The 20,954-nt window shown below is 43.0% G+C and overlaps 1 protein-coding gene and 1 long non-coding RNA gene across 3 annotated transcripts; one reads left to right on the forward strand and one right to left on the reverse strand.

The window, feature by feature from the left end:
• Positions 1 to 763: 763 nt before the first annotated feature.
• LOC125341121 lies at positions 764 to 13,800 on the forward strand. The gene is made up of 3 exons (XR_007208879.1): positions 764 to 837; positions 12,746 to 12,749; positions 13,790 to 13,800. It is a non-coding gene; the product is annotated as an uncharacterized LOC125341121 (long non-coding RNA).
• Adal (adenosine deaminase like) lies at positions 2,581 to 20,939 on the reverse strand. 2 transcript variants are annotated; one of them, XM_048333135.1, is made up of 11 exons: positions 20,704 to 20,939; positions 18,688 to 18,889; positions 18,086 to 18,216; positions 16,484 to 16,544; positions 13,661 to 13,748; positions 10,991 to 11,072; positions 9,262 to 9,388; positions 8,046 to 8,126; positions 5,772 to 5,910; positions 4,955 to 5,055; positions 2,581 to 3,532 (listed from the first exon to the last, which is right to left on the reverse strand). In XM_048333135.1, exons 2-11 carry the CDS (start codon positions 18,748 to 18,750, stop codon positions 3,338 to 3,340), a joined length of 1,068 nt encoding a protein of 355 aa, XP_048189092.1. In that variant the 5' UTR covers positions 18,751 to 18,889; positions 20,704 to 20,939; the 3' UTR covers positions 2,581 to 3,337. The 2 variants fall into 2 exon arrangements, with proteins under 2 accessions (XP_048189092.1, XP_048189093.1); XM_048333136.1 differs by lacking the exon at positions 20,704 to 20,939 and having other exon boundaries at positions 3,335 to 3,398; positions 18,688 to 19,751.
• Positions 20,940 to 20,954: the final 15 nt, after the last annotated feature.

Here is a 20,954-nt window from a genome sequence, read left to right on the forward strand (position 1 = left end):
TGGTTTTCTGGTGGCTAACTGGAGATAAGTCTCATGGGGACTTTCTGCCAGGGCTGGCTTCGAACTGTGATCCTCATAGCTCAGCCTTCCCGAGCAGCTAGGGCTACAGCATAAGCCATCGGGGCCTGGTTGAAAATAATAACTGTTGAAGGTAACTGATGACAGGCCTGTTTCCCACACTTTGACATACAAAATGTTACAGGGAATTCTATGGTGCTTAAAGTAATGTTTTACATATGGGAATCAAGGCATATGTATGTGTATACATACATACGTACATACACATATATAGGTAAGTATATACTATGTATACAGATTTATCTGTCTATATATGTTCATTCCCAGGAGGATTCAGTTCAACCTGTCTAACCCAACAGATCAGTCAGGAAATAACTTTACAGTCTTCAAATTATTTTAAGTGGGATTCAACTTACAAACGTATTTACAGACTGAACATAGTACAGAAGCTAAGGGACATTCACTTCATAGTACACAGCGAGGTCTTTATTCTAATATATTCACTAAGCACCTGAATATTTCTTAGGTCTCAAAAATCTATAGGGCTGGGGATATAGCCTAGTGGCAAGAGTGCCTGCCTCGGATACACGAGGCCCTAGGTTCGATTCCCCAGCACCACATATACAGAAAACGGCCAGAAGCGGCGCTGTGGCTCAAGTGGCAGAGTGCTAGCCTTGAGCACAAAGAAGCCAGGGACAGTGCTCAGACCCTGAGTCCAAGGCCCAGGACTGGCCAAAAAAAAAAAAAAAATCTATGGTTACCCAAAGTTGGCATTTGAAAATGTTTAACATTTCAGGAAGCAACGTTTAAAACACTGGGGTCGAGGGGCTGGGGATATAGCCTAGTGGCAAGAGCGCTTACCTCATATACATGAAGCCCTGGGTTCGATTCCCCAGCCACCACATATACAGAAAATGGCCAGAAGTGGCGCTGTGACTCAAGTGGCAGAGTGCTAGCCTTGAGCAAAAAGAAGCCAGGGACAGTGCTCAGGCCCTGAGTCCAAGGCCCAGGATTGGCAAAACAAAACAAAACAAAAAAACACTGGGGTCCAGTTCTTGTGAGATAGTGGCCATTGTTTCATTTAGGCTTTTAGAGACAAGAAGAATCTTACTAAATAGTCCAGGCTGACTTCTAACTCAAGGTACTCATCATTTAGCCTGAATGCTAGAATTACAGAGATGTTTCTCTGCCATGCTGGGCTCTTGCCTTTGTATCAGCCTTCTTAAGTCATTTTTCTTTTTCATGCTGGGGTTGAATGCATGGCTTTGCACAGGGCTAGGCAAGGCCCTTACCACTGAACTGCTCCCCAGTCACTGGCTTTCTGAGCTCAGGCTGGCCTTAAACGGGAGATTCTCCTGCTGGGATTACAGGTTTACCACCAGGCTTTAACTGATTTTCACTTTTTCCACTTTAACTGATTTTCATAGATGGAATCTCGTATCTTGTGACCTTGCTAATCTCACGGTTTAGTTCTAGTAGATTCCTTAGGGTTTTTCTATGTAAATAAATGGTACAGTTAGTATGGAATAAAGATATCTTTTACTTCTTCCTTTCTAGTCTATACTCTGAATTTTTCTTATACTGGCTAGAAATGAAGAGCAGTGGTTAGAGCAGATAGCTGTGTGTGTGGGGGGGGGGGGAACGTCCACTACTTTTCCTTTAAATCTGATGTTAAGCCAAACTACCTTGGCCTAAAACTCATGATCTTTCTGCAGCTGTCTCCTGAGGAGCTAAGATTATAGATGTGCACCACCGCATCCAGCCTGGTATGGTTCTTAAGCTGTGAAAACAACCTTACAGTAAAAGTCAATTAAATCATTCATCCCACTAGCTTTTGTGTATATATTAAAAAGCAGTCTATTGTCTATAACCACATTTTTTTCACTGTCATTACATGTTGGGCTATAGTCCTTTGAGTTTATACAACATCCACATTTTATGAGTAAATCCTAATTTTGTTTTACTTTGAAATATCTGTGTGAGTGGATGGGAGGAGACAATAATGAAAGGCTACGCAAGGTTACACACTTACATCTAAGAATTTCAAAACCCTGAGAGCTTCCCTTTACCCTATTCCTTGAAAGAAAGATACAGAGCTTATTGGAAACCCTTAGTAACTGAAATTAGAAATGTCATCGGATTTTTTTTTATGATAACAAGAAAAATATACAATCTAAAGAACAAAACAATTTAAGGGTACCCTGTTATTTAAAAAATTCAGAAGAGACTTTTAAAGCTTATCCTTGGTCTTCAGCTAAAGTAGATATTATGTGGGTCTGTGAGTTTACAGGAATTCATGCCAGTAGTACACCGTACAGAGGAGATTCAAAGGAGCCTGGTAACCAACGTGCTGTCACTACTATTAGAAGAATCTTTTGGAATTAGAGAATAAATACTGCCAGCTTCCACAAAGAAAAAGCTAAAATAGGGCCAGGAATGTGGCTTAGTGGTAGAGTGCTTGCCTAGCATGCATAAAGCCCTGAGTTCAGTTCCTCGGTACCACATACACAGAAAAAGTTGGAAGGGGCGCTGTGGCTCAAGTGGTAGAGTGCTACACTTGAGCAAAAGAAGCCAGAGACAGTGCTCAGGCCCTGAGTCCAAGCCCCAGGACTGGCAAAAAAAAAAAAAAAAAAAGAAAAAAAAGTAGATTTTTTTTTTTTTTTAGTTGTTAAGGAAGCTCTAAGTCCTATCTTTCCTACCCCTCAGCCATTTCTTCTCTCATACCTTTGATTTCTAAACTGGAGCAAGGACTTTTATCCTTTTCAAGTACAGATAAAGACCCCTGAGAGAAGAGCCAAGCCAGTGTCCGGCAGCCAGCGTTATCTGTCACCAGTTACCCTGAGTCCTCGATGTCCACGCACACCCGCTGTGCAGTGTGGCCTGTCCCCAACCGTCTTGGGAAATAACAAAACAAGTGAAGTGAGAGACTGGACTAAGCAAGACAAAATATAAAGCTATTATCAAAAGCTAGGAGGATTAGAGGTCTCGTTAGCCATCCAGGTTTCCCTTTCTCCTTACCTTAAACTAGTAATTCTAACACTTCCCTGAAGTTTCATAATCACTGGTGGAGAGGGACTGCTATGTAAAACAAAACAAAACAACCACTCGTGAAACTTAGCCACAACACTCCAGTTCCTGGAGGTAAGCTATGTTTAAGACTTCAGGGCTGGCCTGGCAGTCTGTACTGTATTTACCTAGACGACTAGGTGCACACGCTTGACTGTTATGCTTCAAAGGAAGCAGCGGACAGCTTACAGAGTGGGTAGCAAGAGGACTTCTGTTGCAACACCTACTCAGGAGTATTTCACCTCGTCGCAGCTCAGAAGTCCATCAGCCTAGGCTTCAGGTGATTCCACTTCTCCCTCAGCTCGGCTCTAGTGCTGTCAGAAGCAAAGATGTAGTTGATGGACTCGTAAGACAGATCCCACACCTGAGACTGGGTCAAATGGAACGTCTCGGCTGCCAGCTGATACTCTTGAGAAAGGTACGTTGCAAAAACACCCTTATCATCGGTCTGTCAACATAAAAAAGAACATTTAGGGGCTGGGAATATGGCCTAGTGGCAAGAGTGCTTGCCTCCTACACATGAAGCTCTCGGTTCGTATTCCCCAGCACCACATATATGGAAAACGGCCAGAAGGGGCGCTGTGGCTCAGATGGCAGAGTGCTAGCCTTGAGCAAAAAGAAGCCAGGGACAGTGCTCAGGCCCTGAGTCCAAGGCCCAGGACTGGCCAAAAAAAAAAAGAACATTTCAAAATAAACATGGAAACACTTCAAAAAACATTTTCAAGGGGTGACACTGATCAACATGCATTGTACTCATAACCTAACTGATGGGGTGTACAACCAATTAATAATAATAATAATAAAATAACGTTCTGTTTAGAGTTGCACTCTCTATATACTGTGATTCTTTCAGAAGTCTATAATTGTACCTATGCATATACGGAATTAAAGAGACCTTAAAAACACTTAAAACCAGAATGTTTCACCCCTAGCTGCTAGGTAAAAATCACTCAGAGCTTTTTTTTTTTTTTTTTTTTGGCCAGTCCTGGGGCTTTGGACTCAGGGCCTGAGCACTGTCCCTGGCTTCTTTTTGCTCAAGGCTAGCACTCTGCCACTTGAGCCACAGCGCCACTTCTGGCCATTTTCTGTATATGTGGTGCTGGGGAATCGAACCCAGGGCCTCAATGTATATGAGGCAGGCACTCTTGCCACTAGGCCATATCCCCAGCCCCACTCAGAGCTTTTTAAAACCTATCCATGCCTAGGGTCACCTCAGACTAAATAAAGCAGAATCTCATACAGTAGGTTGCTAGGCATCTATAATCTTTTTTTTTTTTTTTTAAACTCAGGGCCTCACGCTTGCTTGCTTGGCTGATATTGCACTGCTTTAGTCATGTCTCCATCCCAGCTTTTTGCTCATTACTTTGGAGATGGGACTCTTGCCGACTTTTCTGCTGAGGTCTGGCTTCAAACCATGATCCTCACCACCTCCTGAGTAGCTAGGATTACAGATGTGAGGCACAGATACTGTCACGGATCCATTCCTAGGGAGCAAAACAAGAGGATTTTACCTGCCTTCTGCAGCCCTCATACCCCAACCCCTACCAACCTCTCTTCTAGGGCAAGGCAGTGAGCTAGTAGCCAAAGTTTGACTGGATTCAACACAGCAACTAAAAAAGAGCAAATACTTCCCCAAAAGTTTCTTTTTTTGCCAATCCTGGGGCTTGGACTCAGGGCCTGAGCACTGTCCCTGGCTTCTTTTTGCTCAAGGTAGCACTCTACCACTTGAGCCACAGTGCCACCTCTGGCCGTTTTCTATATATGTGGTGCTGAGGAATCAAACCCAGGGCTTCATGCATATGAGGTAAATACTCTGGCCAGTAGGCCCTATTCCCAGCCCCATCCCCCCCCCCCAAAACAAGTTTCTTACACAAATCACAGAAGGATGCGCAATGCTGTACCAGAATCCAAAGTGATGCTGGCCGTAAGATGGAACTGTCTGACTTTTGATGTTTGAAGTCAAACAGAGTTCTAGACGAAGGGGAAAAGGAAAAAGACCTTTTGTCAAAAAACAAGTGAAGTCACTCAGTATTTACCAAGCCGACTCATGCGAAGCCTTCCTAAAACTATGCTGGTTTGCAGGAGTTGTTACTGTACACACCAACCTTTCCTATGTGTGGCATGAAGACGTGCATTTCCCTTAATGGAGCGGCACAGGAAGTGTGTGTGCTGCACCACAGTGGCCACTACACCAAGTGGAGAGTTGATGTTCTCGTAGAAGCTATCTGCTTCCCCATTTCTTTTCCCAAAACAGAGGAAAGGGGAAAGTTATAAGCCAGTCATGGTAAGTGGGAGCAGAAAATCACTACAAGAGGGGAGCGGAGAAGGTTTTGAAGTGTGACAGTGTTTCCTTAAAGGGAAGGCCTGTAGGAAGTTAAGAAAAACGGGCTTTGCTTGAGAGCTTCCATACCATCTGGAGCTAGGAGTGGCATGGACCTCTCACTCAGGGCTTCTAAGAAAACCCCTGGAGACCTTTACCCCAGCTACCATCCATCCACGCTGCTTCTAGGTAAGTGCATCTTCAACAATGACTGTTGTTATTGTTGTCGGTGTGTGTGTGTGTGTGTGTGTGTGTGTGTGTGTGTGTGTGTGTGTGTGTGTGTGTGTGTGTGTGTGTTTAATGGTACTGAAGTTGGGGAAGGAAGGGCGTGAAGGTTGTCTGGAAGGCCTCTCGCTTCCCACCTCACCCAGTGGAATCTTGTGCTGCCTCACAAAGTCCACCAGCTCCAGGGACCCTCCCTCGGAGTTGTTCAGAAATGTCCCATGTCCAATTCTGTCAGGAAGCAGATCCAGGAACATCTGTGTTTCCTTCTTTTGATTTGGAATCTTCCGAAAAGAGAGAAGAGTGGATTAGTAACTTTTTTTTTCAGGGATTTTTACAAGTACCTTGCTTTTTTTTTTAGAGCAGGTATGTAGTCCCTATGAACTGTGAATGCAGATACTTTTTGTTTTTGTTTTTTTGTTTTGGCCAGTCTTGGGGCTTGGACTCAGGGCCTGAGCACTGTCCCTGGCTTCTTTTTGCTCAAAGCTAGCACTCTGCCACTTGAGTCACAGCGCCACTTCTGGCCGTTTTCTGTATATGTGGTGCTGGGGAATCGAACCCAGGGCCTCATGTATACAAGGCAGGCACTCTTGCCATTAGGCCATATCCCCAGCCCCTGCAGATACTTTTTGAAAGCTGAAATTGCCCAGTTCTCTTCTTTTTAAATTTTTATTTAATTTTTGTTGCTCTGATTGAACTCAGGGCCTCACACATGCTAAGCACCTGCTCTACCACTGAGCTAGACTGCCAGCCCTTCCACCTTTTATAATTTCTCACTCATTACCCAATATTCTTTCAGATTCAATATTAATAAAAACTTATTAAGTCCTTACTTTGTGCCTTTTAGCACAAAAAGTCTTTTACAATAAGTCTTAAGTACAAATAAAGCTCAGAAAAATTAATTTTCAAAAATCAAAATGAACCCCTGTAGCTCTATACGTGCATGTGTTTTTCTGTGTATGTTCGTACGTGTTACACAAAGGTCTGAGAAAAAACTGACGGCAGTATTAATTCTGGGGAGCAGAACTGAAATAGGAGAGGGACTTTTTTTTTTTTTGGTATTTTTCTTTTATATGATACTTCCCTACATTTGAGGTACATAAAACTTTACAGTTGAAATGTTGCCGAAGGTCAGGGACTTAGTGAAGGTCAGCTCTATCCAACTCTGGGGCACAGGCTTTTCAACATAGTGAGAGATACCACCGCCACTATAAAAATGTCTAGCTAGGGCTGGCAATATGGCCTAGTGGTAAAGTGCTTGCCTCCTATACATGAAGCCCTGGGTTCGATTCCCCAGCACCACATAAACAGAAAAGGCCGGAAGTGGCGCTGTGGCTCAAGTGGTAGAGTGCTAGCCTTGAGCAAAAAGAAGCCAGGGACAGTGCCCAGGCCCTGAGTCTAAGGCCCAGGACTGGCCAAAAAAAAAAAAAAGTCTAGCTATACTTTCTATCTCCCAGACAGCTCAAAATGCCCAAGAGGTAAATGTTTTGAAATAGAATGTTTTTCACTCAATGGCTCAAACAAGAAAAGCAACAAAACCCAAGTATATAGCAGGTTCTGGTGCTGTGCACAGCCAGTGATAACTTGTTACTGTAACACGTCCTATTCCCATACATCCTGTGAATGTGAGATCTTTTTGCTATTTTGGAAAAATAGACGGATTCTAGATTTTAAGTTCTGCCACAAGATTGTTGACTCCCGCTTGCAGAGTGACTGACACAAAACTCTGGCTAGAAGCCCTAATTTTTTCTTTAATCTTTGCTATAACACTACTCAGCTTTTAGGTATCACCCCACTTAAGAGGCATAATAACCCTATGAAATAAGTATTATTTCTGGCACATAAGAAACAAAAAGGTAAACGTACTGGGGGAGAAAGTACGTCCGTCTGTAATAGGAGGCTTTGGCTCACATTAAGGTGCCTGAGAGAACAGCTTATCTATACACTGTTTGTTACCGGGCTCCTGCTGGAGGACCAGGGGCCAGTAAGGAGCACCTTTTGGAGTTTTTCACAATGCTGGTGAGCTACTTCCTTTCCTGGCAGTGCATTCAGGGCCCTTCCAGTATGGTGAGGTGAGCTGGTGGTGTTTTCTGAGCCAGCTTGCCAATGGCAAGGCTGATGGAAGTCCATGAAGCTTCTCTAACCATGTATCTGCAAGTTATTTTTAATGACAAAGCTGGAATTTGAGTCAACAGCCACTCCCAGAAACAACAACAACAACAACAAAAAACGTTAAACAGGGACACTAGAAACTAAAGCAAGTCATACCTTAATATTTTAACTTACACTTAAGAATATTTCTAGTTTCTCTCTTTAAACATCTTTTTCCAAGCTGGGTTTATTTATAGTCATTTACAAATTGTCCTATTATTTTTATTCTAATCTGCCATCTCCAATGTAAGATATTATTACTATTTACCTCTGAAAGATGCAATGCCAGCTTCAGACCTGAATTTTTAGCTTCTAGAAGAGGTTCCAAGAAGTCTTTTGCTTGTCCCATCTTGAAGACAAAAGTTAAAATGAAGATGCATGAGAAGTGTGGCAATTTGAAGAATTGTATTCTGCCCAAATTAAAAAAAGGAATAAAATAATGGTGGGAAAAATGATGACAGATGGATTCATTTGCACATTTTATTTATAGAGCACCTACAAAGTGCGGGACACTTGGTGGAACAGAAAACTGGCCAGGCTGGGAACATGGCCTAGTGGCAAGAGTGCTCGCCTCGTATACATGAAGCCCTGGGCTCAATTCCCCAGCACCGCATATATAGAAAATGGCCAGAAGCGGCGCTGTGGCTCAAGTGGCAGAGTGCTAGCCTTGAGCAAAAAGAAGCCAGGGACAGTGCTCAGGCCCTGAGTCCAAGGCCCAGGACTGGCCAAAAAACAGAAAGCTGGCCAAGGCACAGGCTCTGCCTGAAGAATCTCAACTTTCCTATCAGTGCATGTGGAGTCGATCAGCTGTGCTGGGTATGGCAGGCACCAAATTGTATTTCTAAGGCTACAGAAAACTCACTTGATTCGGGAACCTTCCATGGTTACTAAGAAAATAAGTGGGTGGATGAAAACAAGGGCAGAGTAGTCAAGGTGCATCTGAGCCATCAGAACCATTTGCATAGGACACTCATGGCTCTGTGATTTTCCAACCAGGAATGATTTGTTCATGTCTGGAGACATTTTTGGTTTCCCACTGGAAGGATGCTACTAGCATTTAGTAGGGAGAAGCCAGGGATGCTGCTAAACATCTTACAATCCCCTGAGTTCAAGTGCTAGTACCTCATTCATTCATTCATTCAGGCCTAAAGTTCTTACCAGGGGGTTCTATGCTATCATTAGTTCCTAACACCCTAAAAGCCATTGTATGTAATGAATTATCTTCTCTCCTATGCATACAGATCGTTACTAGTTGTGCACATCTTTTGAAGAATGAAGAAAATGGTCACCTAGTGAGGTATTTAATTCTTTCACAGAACTCTGATAGCAGCTGCTCTCTATGTTCAGGTCATCCAGGGCAGAATAGGGCCTCATTCACAGTGTCTGCTGGCATGGTGCAGAACGTAGGCTGTTCCAGGTGAATCCTAACCCCACTGTCTGAAACTACCTCCAAGAGAGACACATACTTAAAAGAAGTAACTCACAGTAGGGTCTCCACTGAGGTCAAGGCCAAGAACTGTGTCCTCAGTAGAAAGGAAGAACTCTTCAGCAAGCTTAACAGTCTCCTTGGCAACTGAAGGACCACCTCGTCTGTCAATTGCCATCAAATACCTTTAATACAAGAAAAATACAGCTCAAGACTCTAGTGACGCAGATGGAAAAGACAATGAAGCGTGGCTACACCCGGCATGGCTAACGGGGGAAGTACAGCCTAGGGCGAGGTAACATGGCTGACTTTGCCAGACAGGATCACATTCCTTAATAGCTTCAAGTGTCTAGTCACTATTCCAATGTCCTCATTTTCAATTTTTCCTAGCTTGTTTGATTCAGGATCTAAACATGAGCCACATCCTTGTTAGTCAATGTATCTCCTAAGTCTCTTATTATAACCGCTCATTCCTTAGCTACACACCCTTATTCCTACCCTCTCTCTTTTGTGGCCATTTATTTGTTGAAGAAATCAGGTTGTTTGTCCTACTAAGTTTCCCAGAGTCTGGATTTCGTTGATTATATCTACATGTAAAAACATTTTCTGGTCTGCTGTGCTCCTATAAATGGATAATCACATCTAGTCTGGAGGCTTAATTAGACCATCAGATTCAATGTTTTGGCAAGAATGGGTGATGGTATGCTCTTAGGAGATCTAGATTCCTTATTTCATTACAGGATTACAAGATCGGTAATAATCTAATTCTAAAGTAGATCAAACATATTATAAATTCATTCATCATGTATTAGCTGGGATTCAACAGGACTCAAATACTCAAAGAAGCCCTGTTAAAACTGTCACCTATGCAAGGACGGCTTTGGATAGGCAAAGTGGTAGGAGAGGATCCAAGGTGCTGAGCTGGGCCAGCTTGGCCTGTTTTAGGAACAGAGAGCAGCCCAGCGCACAGCACGAGAAAGTGGTCTACGTTAGCCACCACATCACACGAGCACACAGCCATTGTGTGGAGTCCATATTCCACTGGCGAAAACATAACCAGATTGCCAGGTGAATAAATTCAGGATTGTATACGAGGCAAGCACTCTTGCCACTAGGCCATATTCCCAGCCCCAATTCAGGACTGTAATCCATCTGAAACAATAGCGTTCTTTTTTTTAGTCATGGGGTTTGAACTCAGGACTTGGGCAATGTCCCAGAGTTCTTCAGCTCAAGGCTAGTGCTCTACCACTCTGAGCCACAGCGCCACTCCCAGTTTTCTGGTAGTTAATTGGAGAGAAGAGTCTCCTGGACTTTCCTGCCTGCACTGGCTTCGAACCATGATCCATGATCCTCAGATCTGTTTCTTTTTTTTTTTTTTCCTTTTTTTTTTTATTAATTGGACATAAATTTTTTTACAAGGTGTTGTGCAAAGAGGGTGCAGTTACATAGTAGGGCAGTGTGTACATTTCTTATGATATCTTACGACCTGTTTTTCTATCCCTTGTCTAGGTCAGGTTGACATATATGCAATATACAATGTATCAAGAACATATACAGTATTCACAGACTTGGTCTCTACTGTCTCTCCGTCAGATCTGTTTCTTGAGCAGCAAGGATTACAGGTCTGAGCCACCAAGCACCTGGCTTTAGGGTTGATTCTATTTTTTTTTCCCCTATTACAGCAGAAATCAGTTAATTTTTAGAAATCCATTACACCTATGATCAAACAGTAAAATTTTGCATTCAGTTTTTACAGTGGCAATTACTGAGGTATATGACTTTCTTACCTAACATCGATGTCTAAGTTTTCTTGTTTGGACTGTTTTATACCTTCAAGTATGGATTCCACATAAGTCTTTTTAGTCATCCCTGGAAAGCACACATAGAAAGTATACGTAAAGAGACCATCAACTCTTACATTCTTCACCTTTGTCATCCCTATGTGAACAGTTACATTTTGTCTGCTGTGACTGGCATGGTTAAAGATGGTTGAATGAATACTGGACCTTCAGGGGAACATTTCCACAAGCAATAATTGTCCTTTAACAAAGCTGAAGAGGTACAAAAAAAATGAAATGAAGCAAAGAAAAAAAAAAAGACAAACAATACAAGCCCATTAAAATCACTCTGAAGTTCAACAGACAGGAAGCTATTCTCACAAATGACTGCAAAATTTCAATTCTCATTCTAATAAAATGAGAACAACCTTTACTAAAGAAAGCTAACTTGAGCGCTCAGGCAGGACATAAGAGATGTTCTCCCAAGTTTGAGTGCTCAAATTCTCTTTCTGGGGGTGAGGCGGGGAGGGGAATCTGCAAGAGTACTCTCTAGAACAGCATCCTCTAAAATACCCTGCTCATAGCTATGTGCATATGACTATATAAAATGATGCTTATTGAAATGTACTCCAAGAAATGGAAATATGAGGAGGTTATTTTTTGTACTATTTGAAGTTATTTCTTTTATCATTCTGTTTCCCCCACTTTGGTTTATTCCCTGTTGTCACTGTTGTTGTTGTTTTTTTCTTTCTGTATCCTTTTTCTTGTATATGTTTATCTGATTTGGGGGAGGAAAGGGGAATCACAGAAATGGTGGGACAAAGGGTGAACCAATTCAACACTAATAATATTCACTAGACACTATGTTGAAAATGAACTTTACAGTTTGGGGGGAAGAGGGAGAAGTGGGAGGAAATAAGGAGGTAACACTGTTAAAAAAGAAATGTCCTCTTTACCTTACTTATGTAACTGTAACTCTTCTGTACATCACTTTTACAATAAAATTTAAAAAAAAAAACACCTCTCCTGCTATTAATAAAATGCTTGCTTTCCATAGAAAGCCTCTAGTAAAACATAGACAATTACAAGGGAGAAAAACAAGAAAACACTTCCCACAGGTAACTACATCTCTGTCTTTGAAAGTATACACATATACATTTTCAAACAGATGAGATGAGGTATATACTAGGTCTACGTGAATCTTGTTCGTTAAACTATGTTGAACATTTCCATGTCACAAAAGTACTTGAAATATTTTAATGATTGACTAACATTTCATTAGCCTTTACTTAACCATTTCCCTACTGTTGCCTCAGGTAGGCAATCTCCACCTTGTGAAACTCCATTTGAAGAACAAGCTGATTCTACTAATTGGTAGGCTTCTCTCCTTTTTTTTCAGAAATGACTTGGCCAGCATAACTTGCAAGTGACTCTACGGCTTAAAAACACAAGGTAAGAATCTCCTTGGTAGGCTGGGGATATGGCTTAGTGGCAAGAGTGCTTGCCTCGTATACATGAAGCCCTGGGTTCGATTCCCCAGCACCACATATATAGAAAATGGCCAGAAGTGGCGCTGTGGCTCAAGTGGCAGAGTGCTAGCCTTGAGCAAAAAGACAGGGACAGTGCTCAGGCCCTAAGTCCAAGTCCCAGGACTGGCAAAAACAAACAAAAAACTCCTTGTTCCATTTCAACATCTACTGTAATCTTACCCCTAATAATTCCTGGGATATATATCAGGGTGCAAGATGGCTTGGGTCTCTTCAGGTCAGTAGTACTATGTAACTTCTGTTCTTTTATGTTTGTTTTTGTTTTCTGATGCAGGTCCTGAATTCAGGGCTCCAAGCTCTTGTTTGGGTTTTCTGCACAAGGCTGGTGCTCTACCACTTTCAGTTTTTTTTAAGTAGTTAACTGAACATAAGAGTCTCACAGACTTGTCTGCTCAGGCTGGCTTCAAACCTTGATCCTCAGATCTCAAATCTGCTGAGTAGTTAGGATTATAAAAAAAGAGGGGGAAAAAACCCTAACTTATTTAAACCAGATGTGGTGGCTCAGGCCTACAATCCTAGCTACTTTGGAGACAGACTGATGGATCACAGTTCAAGACCAGCCTGAGCATATATATAATTTCTAGACTCACTCAATAGCTAAGTATAGCGACAAGTACATTATCCTAGCCACAGGTGAAGCACAATGGCTGGGTACAGTACCTGTCAACTTGTGATCCCCAGTGACCTGGGGAAACACACATAGAGGGATAAAAGTCCAGGTTGGCTTGGCCATAAAGCAAACCCTACCTCAAAAACAGTCAAGTAAATAGGGGCTGGAGAAAGAATGGTTGAAGTGGTAGAGCAACTGTCTAGCAAGCATGAGGCCCTCAGTTCAATCCCCAGTACCACAACAACAAAAATAAATAACTTATTCATTAATATTGTATGTCACTGGGAATGCAGGTATAGCTCAGTAGTATAATGCTTGCCTAGCATAGGCAAGGGCCTGGGTTTGAATCCAAAGTATCTCACACACACAACACACACAGAATAATGTATATTATTAATGTATACCATAGGATTTTTCTGCTGACACGAGAAAGCAAGCACAAGTCGAAAACACATTTTTGTGAATGACCAAAGCACGTGGGAAAAGGGATAGCATGTCCATTGGGAAGGAATTAAAGTTTACCAGTGGCGTTTTCTTCTCTGGGTGTACTCCTCAGTTCCAGGTACTTGACACCATCATCTGCAAATTCTTTAATGACATCTTTTGTGATCTGATAATAAAGACAATGTATACAATTACAGACAATGTTAGAGTTCCAGTGAAAGTACCAAGTATACAGACTAATGTTATTTGCTGAATGTGTTTATAATAGCAGAGTGATAAAAAGAGAAATAAGGCAACACCAGCAGGAGCCAGCTATGTGTGTATGGTGTTAAGAAATATACACACAGGGGCTGGGCTGGGAATGTGGCTTAGTGGTAGAGTGCTCGCCTTGCATGCATGAAGCCCTGGGTTCCATTCCTCAGCACCACATACACAGAAAAAGCCAGAAGTGGCGCTGTGGCTCAAGTGATAGAGTGCTAGCCTTCAGCAAATAGAAGCTCAGGGACAATACCTAAGCCCAGAGTTCAAGCCCTAGGACAAAGAAAAGAAAATAAATATACACCCAGAAGTAAACAGCTAAAATTATTGGGTATTGCCAGTACAGTAAAGTCATGCGTTAAGGTTCTTGTTCCAATTATTTAGTAATGAGATCTATTTTTCAGTAAATTCTGGCATGGTTAAAATTTTCCCAAAGAGCCAGGCACCAGTGGCTCGTAGCTAGGATTGTGGTTCGAAGCCAGTCCAGGCATTAAAGCCTGTGAGACTCCAATTAACTTATCAGAAAACTGTAAGTGGCACTGTGGCTCAAAGTGTTAGATCTAGTCTTAAGCCAAAGAGCTCAGGGGACAGTACCCAGGCCCGAAGTTCAAGCCCCACGGCCAACAACAACAAACATCCCCCAAGTATTTAGGAAAAGTCCCTTATGCAAAGGAAATGGATGACAAATAAGAGTAAGATTGTGTCTAAGTAGCACAAGTCTCAACAATCCAAAAATGACTGAAGGTGTGTTTTCCTTTTCATGACCAATCTTAAAACCAGATTGAGGGTGCTATGACAGATGGCCTCGGTGACCCCGCAGCCGGCCCTAATCTTAATCTGCTTTGACTAATGTGCTTTGCACACACATAAGCATGCAAGTGCGGTATCCTGGCACAGGAAACAGGGTAGGGTTGGCTGTTGCACAGACTGCCTAACCTTACCTTGGTAAATGCATAGTAATCAAGGTCTGGGCCTCTTCTTTTTCCGCTCATAAAAGCCCCAAAGGAATTTTCTATAATGTAAGTGCAATGGGTAGTTCAGATTAATCAGGAGGGCCTTATCTTTGCAGGCTGGATCTTACCACTGCCCAGAAGTGAACAGACCACGGGACCAAGCCACTCTACCTCACCTCACTTAAGACTACAATACAGATGTTTGCGAGTAAGCAGCTGGTAGAAGCAAGGGTTTGAAGTAACAGTCCTTTCCAGAGACTGGACTGACCACATCTGCTATCCAGGGCCCTTTCTTCCTGCGTGGCTAGGTACATAGGAAACAAAATCATCAGTGAAAAGGTTGCAGGCGAGTACAAGATGAGAACAAAAGGAGGGATTGTCTAGGTGACAGAGGGGCCTAAGGAATCGCCCCAAACCCGTATCTTAGAACCTTTCCCAGTGGCTAACACCTGCATCTACCAGGTTTAGCCCTTTCTGTTCCATGCATAGGTAACTGGGGACAACTCTTCTTCTGGTGCTTTCCTTTCTTATGCTCTAGAGTGAGACTATCTACTTTCTTTTTTTTTTTTTGGCCAGTCCTGGGCCTTGGACTCAGGGCCTGAGCACTGTCCCTGGCTTCTTCCCGCTCAAGGCTAGCACTCCGCCACTTGAGTCACAGCGCCGCTTCTGGCCGTTTTCTGTATATGTGGTGCTGGGGAATCGAACCTAGGGCCTCGTGTATCCGAGGCAGGCACTCTTGCCACTAGGCTATATCCCCAGCCCTCTACTTTAATTCTTGATAGAGAACATCACAATTATATTTATGAATGGGAAAGTATATGGGATCTGGAACTGGACAGACACAGTCACTTGTTTTGGCACTTTCTGTGTTCAACTTTATAACTGCTTTCTGGAGGAAGGAGAAGAGGGCGCTGGGAACTGCACCCAGTGGGGCCCTGAGCTTGCAAAGCATGCACTCTACCACGGGGCTACACTCCCAGCCATGGCAAAATAGGATACTTATTAGGGCTAAATATAGTGGTGCACGCCTGTAACTCCAATTACTAGGCATTACTAGGGAAGCAGAGATTACAAAGATCACAGTTTCAGGCCAGCCCCACCTCCCCCCCCCCAAAAAAAAAAGTTAGCAACAAGCCGTGTTTGTTGGCCTGCGCCTGTCATTCCAGGTATGCAGAATAAAAGTAGAAGGATCCAGGTTTGAGGCTAGCCCCAAGAAGAACAACAAAAGCAACAAAATGGCTGGAGACGTGCCTCGGGTGGCATAACGCTGTCTTAGCAAGTGTAAGGACTAGAGGTCAAACCCTAGTAACACCAAAAAAGAAAAAAAAAACACAAACGAAACCAACAACTTATTTCAGGAAGTAGGGCTAAGTATAGTGGCTGGAACATGGAATACCGACTCTTACTACCTCAGCCACATTCTAATCCTGTCTCTTGGACACTATACACGGGGCACTTTGATCCCTCACAGTCCCTCCTTGACAAGTAATCCATCTCGTAGCTCACTCCCACTGTCTTTATGCTATAAGCTCTTAGGCCAATGTCTTATATGCTGGTTTTGAAAAAACTGGCATTGAAAAAGAAAATACTTTTTTTTTTTTGTCATCCTCTTGATGAAAACAAAAGGTTATGTACAAAATCAGAAATCTCACAATCCTTAGACCATTCTAAAACTCCCCTCACGTCTCACCATTAGAATATCTTCAGGGCTAGTAGCAAGCTGATGAATTACGTGAAACATCTGGAAACATCTGCAACATGAATGAAAAGTCTTAAGAAATTCTAATCATCAAAAACCTCTCAGTCTGCCGTGAGAAGCTCTCACTGCACTGAGCTGAATTAGTAGATGTTAGGCTAACAGTAGACATAGATGTACGTTTATAAGGAATTATGTAACAGGTTTTTTTTTTTAAATAAAATCACTCTGACTTGGAAAGATAATCAAATGACTGAAAACAAAATGGTACTTACATTTTTTTTTTTTTTTTTTTTTTTTTGGCCAGTCCTGGGCCTTGGACTCAGGGCCTGAGCACTGTCCCTGGCTTCTTCCCGCTCAAGGCTAGCACTCTGCCTCTTGAGCCACAGCGCCGCTTCTGGCCGTTTTCTGTATATGTGGTGGGGAATCGAACCTAGGGCCTCGGGTATACCAAGGCAGGCACTCTTGCCACTAGGCTATATCCCCAGCCCGGTACTTACATTTTTAAGCAAGAAATATTAGCTACTATTCTTGGATGTATTTTGGTTGTACTGGAGCTTGAACTCGGGGTCAACACTTGTTATACCACCTGAGCCACTCCACTGGTCTCTTTTTGCACTGGTTATTGTTTTATGCTCAGACTGGCCTAGACTCTGATCTTCCTATTTGTGCGTCCCTTTCTCACTGGGATGGCAGGTGCATGCCACTGCATCCAGCAATGGTGCCTTCCACAGCGTGGGATGACAGGCACCACCACTGTGCCAACCCATTCACTGACATGAAGTCTTGAGAACTTACGCCTGGGCTAGCCTTGAACCACAATCTCCAATCTCTGTATCCCAAACAGCTAGGATTACAATCTTAAAATATCATATCCAGCTACTTGTCATTGTTTTGGGGTTTTGTGGGTGTGTCTGGGCTTGAATTCAAGGCCTTAAACTCTCTCTTGGCTTTTTTGCTCCCAATTGGTGTGTTGCCACTTGAGAAATGACACCAGTCTGGTATTCTGCTGGTTAACTGGAGATAGATTCTTATGGACTTTGCTGCCTAGACTGGCTTTGAACCTTGGTCTTCAGCCTCCTGAGTGGCTAGGACTTCTAGGCCTAAGCCATCAGTACCTGGCTACTTGCCATTCACTTGGCTCTTGCTGCCAGTATCAGCAAACAGGGAAAAAATCAACATGTATATATAAGTCTAAAGAACATCTCAACCTCACGAATGGCATAAACAATCAAAAATACTGCTAACAGTCAGACAGCTGGAAATTTTTTATGTCATAATATTCTGTATATCATATGCTCACATTTTGTTGGTTCTTTGATTTGCTGGTCCTGGAGATTTTGTTGCTCAAGGCTAGCGCTCTACCACTTGATCCACAGCTCCACTTCCAGCTTTTTTTGGAAGTTAGTTAAGGAAAGTCTCATGGGCTTTCCCATCTGGGCTGGATTTGAATCCTGATCCCCAGATCTCAGCCTCCTGAGAAACACACTTTGTTGCTGTTTTAACTACAAAAATCTGAATCCTTACACATTACATTATTACAATCTCAAAATACTTATAAAGAAGTCATTATTAATACAACCATCCCACACTCACTCTTCCAAAGTTCTTTTCTTCCCTTTGTCAATCATAGTCATGTGATCACAGACTTTAAGATTTGGCTTCTTGGCTATTAATTTCTTCATGGTGTTAGAACTAATGGATCCATTCAAGTGGGCATGAAGTTCCTACAGGAAGGAAGCACAATCAGTAGAGAGTTATCAAGTATCCACTTGATATCTGGCATCATAACAGGTATTGGACGCTTGTAGTTTGTACTAGGCAAATTGTTGATTAGATTTAGCCATATAACTTCTAATGTTTACAAATTCTACCCATAAAATTTACTTTGGTTCATGAATAGAAACAATGTAAGTCATAATGAGCAACCACTCAAGAACTCAGAGCCAGATGCAGGTGGCTTGCCCCTGTAATCCTAGCTACACAGAAGGCTGAGATCTGAGGATCACAGTTAGAAGTCAGCTCAGGCAGGAAAGTCTGTGTGACCCTCATCTCCAATTAACTACCAGGAAACTGGAAGTGGTGCTGTGGCTCAAAGTTGTAGAGTGCTAACCTTGGGCAAAAGAGCTCAGGCACAGCGCCCAGGCCCTGAGTTCAAGCCCCATGACCCACCCACCCCTCAAAAAAAAAAATCTCACCACTTTGGGCAATTCCAAGTAAAAGTCTGTTTTCCATGGCTGCTGTTGTTCTTCTGCTGCCATCGTGATTTTCTGCAGGAAAAAAGGTCCTTTCCTACTCTTATTCTTGGTTTGATGAATGCAGAGTACTTCAGCCAGTTAATTCTGAGGTCCTGGATTTCTTCCACACACTTTGATAAAATTGACTCAATTTCAATTTCACCTATTTTAACAAATGGGAATATTTTCAGCTACAAACATACAAAGAAATGAACTGTTTATGTACTCATTAAGAGGAAAAAACCCATCCAAATTTAAGTGTGTCTATAGAGTTGGGAAATGATTAGAAACCAAGAGGAAAAGGAAACACGAAAAGGCTTCAAGTTAGTAAGAGTTGTATTAGAGCCAGATGCCAGTGGCTCACACCTGTAATCCTTGCTACTCAGGAGGCTGAGATCTGAGGATTGTGGTTTGAAGCAAGTAGTTAGGATGACAAGTGCATGTCATCATACCTGGCTTATTCCCTCAAGATGGAGTCTGGAGCAGACTCTTCATGGGCTGACCTGGAAGCTGGATACTCTGGATTCCTCATAGCTAAAATGATGGGTACACACTACCTCACCCAGCTATTGAGAAGCAGGTCTCACAAATGTGCCCAGGTTGGCCTCAAACCTCAGTCATCCTGATCTCAGCCTCCCAAGTAGTAAGGATTATAGGTGTGAGCCACTGGCACCTTAGCACCAAGGTGTTTTTCTTTTTGACTCCAGTATGTAAACTGGCTAGATTCCAAAACTCACCCTCTTAACCACAATGCACCAACCATACTTAAAGTCACACTGACGTTTTTCTCTATATCAGCCAGACATCCAATTTGGAAAAACATACATTTTCTAAATATCTCTGGAAGTAAAAGATATTGTTTACTAATCATTTCCATCCTACAGACATACCCAATTTATTAGGAACCTCTGACTCTTAGGTAACCAATTTAGAAACTTAATCATTATTTAAAACTTGAGGGCTGGGAATATGGCCTAGTGGTAGAGTGCTTGCCTGGTATACATGAAGCCCTGGGTTAGACTCCTCAGCACTACATATGGCGCTGTGGTTCAAGTGGTAGAGTGCTAGCCTTGAGCAAAAAGAAGCCAGGGGCAGTGCTCAGGCCCTGAGTTCAAGCCCCAGGACTGGCAAAAAACAAAACAAACAAACAAACAAAAACCCCAAAGGCCCCAAAACTTGAATCTGAGCTGCTGCTGCTTTTAAAAGAAGGCTTATGTGGTCAGCTATTCTTAGTTGCCTCAGGTTTTGCTGTATTATGAATAAAGCTGCTGTGTACAAGTATAAAAAAAGACGGCTTATAAAACTGAAGCATGTTTGAGGATGGAAACAAATGGGAGAGGGGATGGCAAAAGGACAGACAGAGTGATGGGGTGAAAATGACCGAAGTACTTTATAAGCATGTGTGAAAATAGAATGGAATCATTAAAACTGTTCACTAAAGAGGGGAGAAGAGGATAAAAAAAGTAATGAGGGAGAAATCTGATAGAGTACATTACATACAAGTATGGACATATCACAGTAAAGCCCCTCTGCACAGCGAATACACAACTAATCACATAGCAAATGAGGAAAATAAATATTAAAATGCTCATGTCCAACCACTTCGTCTACGACTACCTTCGGAGGACAAACTCACTACTACTTTAGAACCACAGGGTTTGGGAAGCGGAGGAGAGCTTCGTTTTCCAGCTGAGGATGGGAGTGAGCGGGTGAACTCACTGTCCGTCTAACCCAGCGCGGGCACCACAAGGACTCGATGGAATGGATCCGTGGGGGATAATTATTGCAAATACCGCGGAGGTACGTTCTTCCCTTTCCATTTGGCCAGGTTTGCTTTCGGATCGAAATTGAGTTCTCTTTTGCAACGAGGGGACCCATTTGGACGCATGAGCAACTGCTCATCCCAGCATCCCAGGAACGTCCTCTGGTCCGCCGAGGGGCTGACAAGGGAAGCCAGGCGTCACTCCCCAGACTCACCTCTTCTTACCGACGAGGACCTAATCAAATGTCCCCCTCAGAAAGGAAGCCTGGTAGGAAAGTGACGCCCCGCAAGCTCCCGAGCCCCGGAAGCAGCGGGTTCCCTTCCCGGGGAAAACACAGTCCCGGCCACCAAAGGTCAAGCCGCGCTTCGATTTTCGCACAGGCCACGCCCTCCCCGGTCCTGATTGGCTAAAGGGCCCCGTGGCGGAAATGACGCGACGTGGGAGCGGAAGCTGTGGAGACCGCCG

Source organism: Perognathus longimembris, chromosome 23 (assembly GCF_023159225.1).
Source record: "Perognathus longimembris pacificus isolate PPM17 chromosome 23, ASM2315922v1, whole genome shotgun sequence".
NCBI lineage: Eukaryota > Metazoa > Chordata > Mammalia > Rodentia > Heteromyidae > Perognathus > Perognathus longimembris.

Coding starts and splice junctions, on each gene's coding strand:
- Adal (XM_048333135.1), bottom strand. CDS start 18,750: ATGGCAGCAGAAGAACAACAGCAGCCATGGAAAACAGACTTTTACTTG. Junction 16,545..18,085: donor AAGAAAAGAACTTTGGAAGA/GTGAGTGTGGGA, acceptor TTCATGTTGCAG/ATGTTTCCAGATGTTTCACG. Junction 5,056..5,771: donor GCAGCACAAGATTCCACTGG/GTGAGGTGGGAA, acceptor CCCTTCGTCTAG/AACTCTGTTTGACTTCAAAC.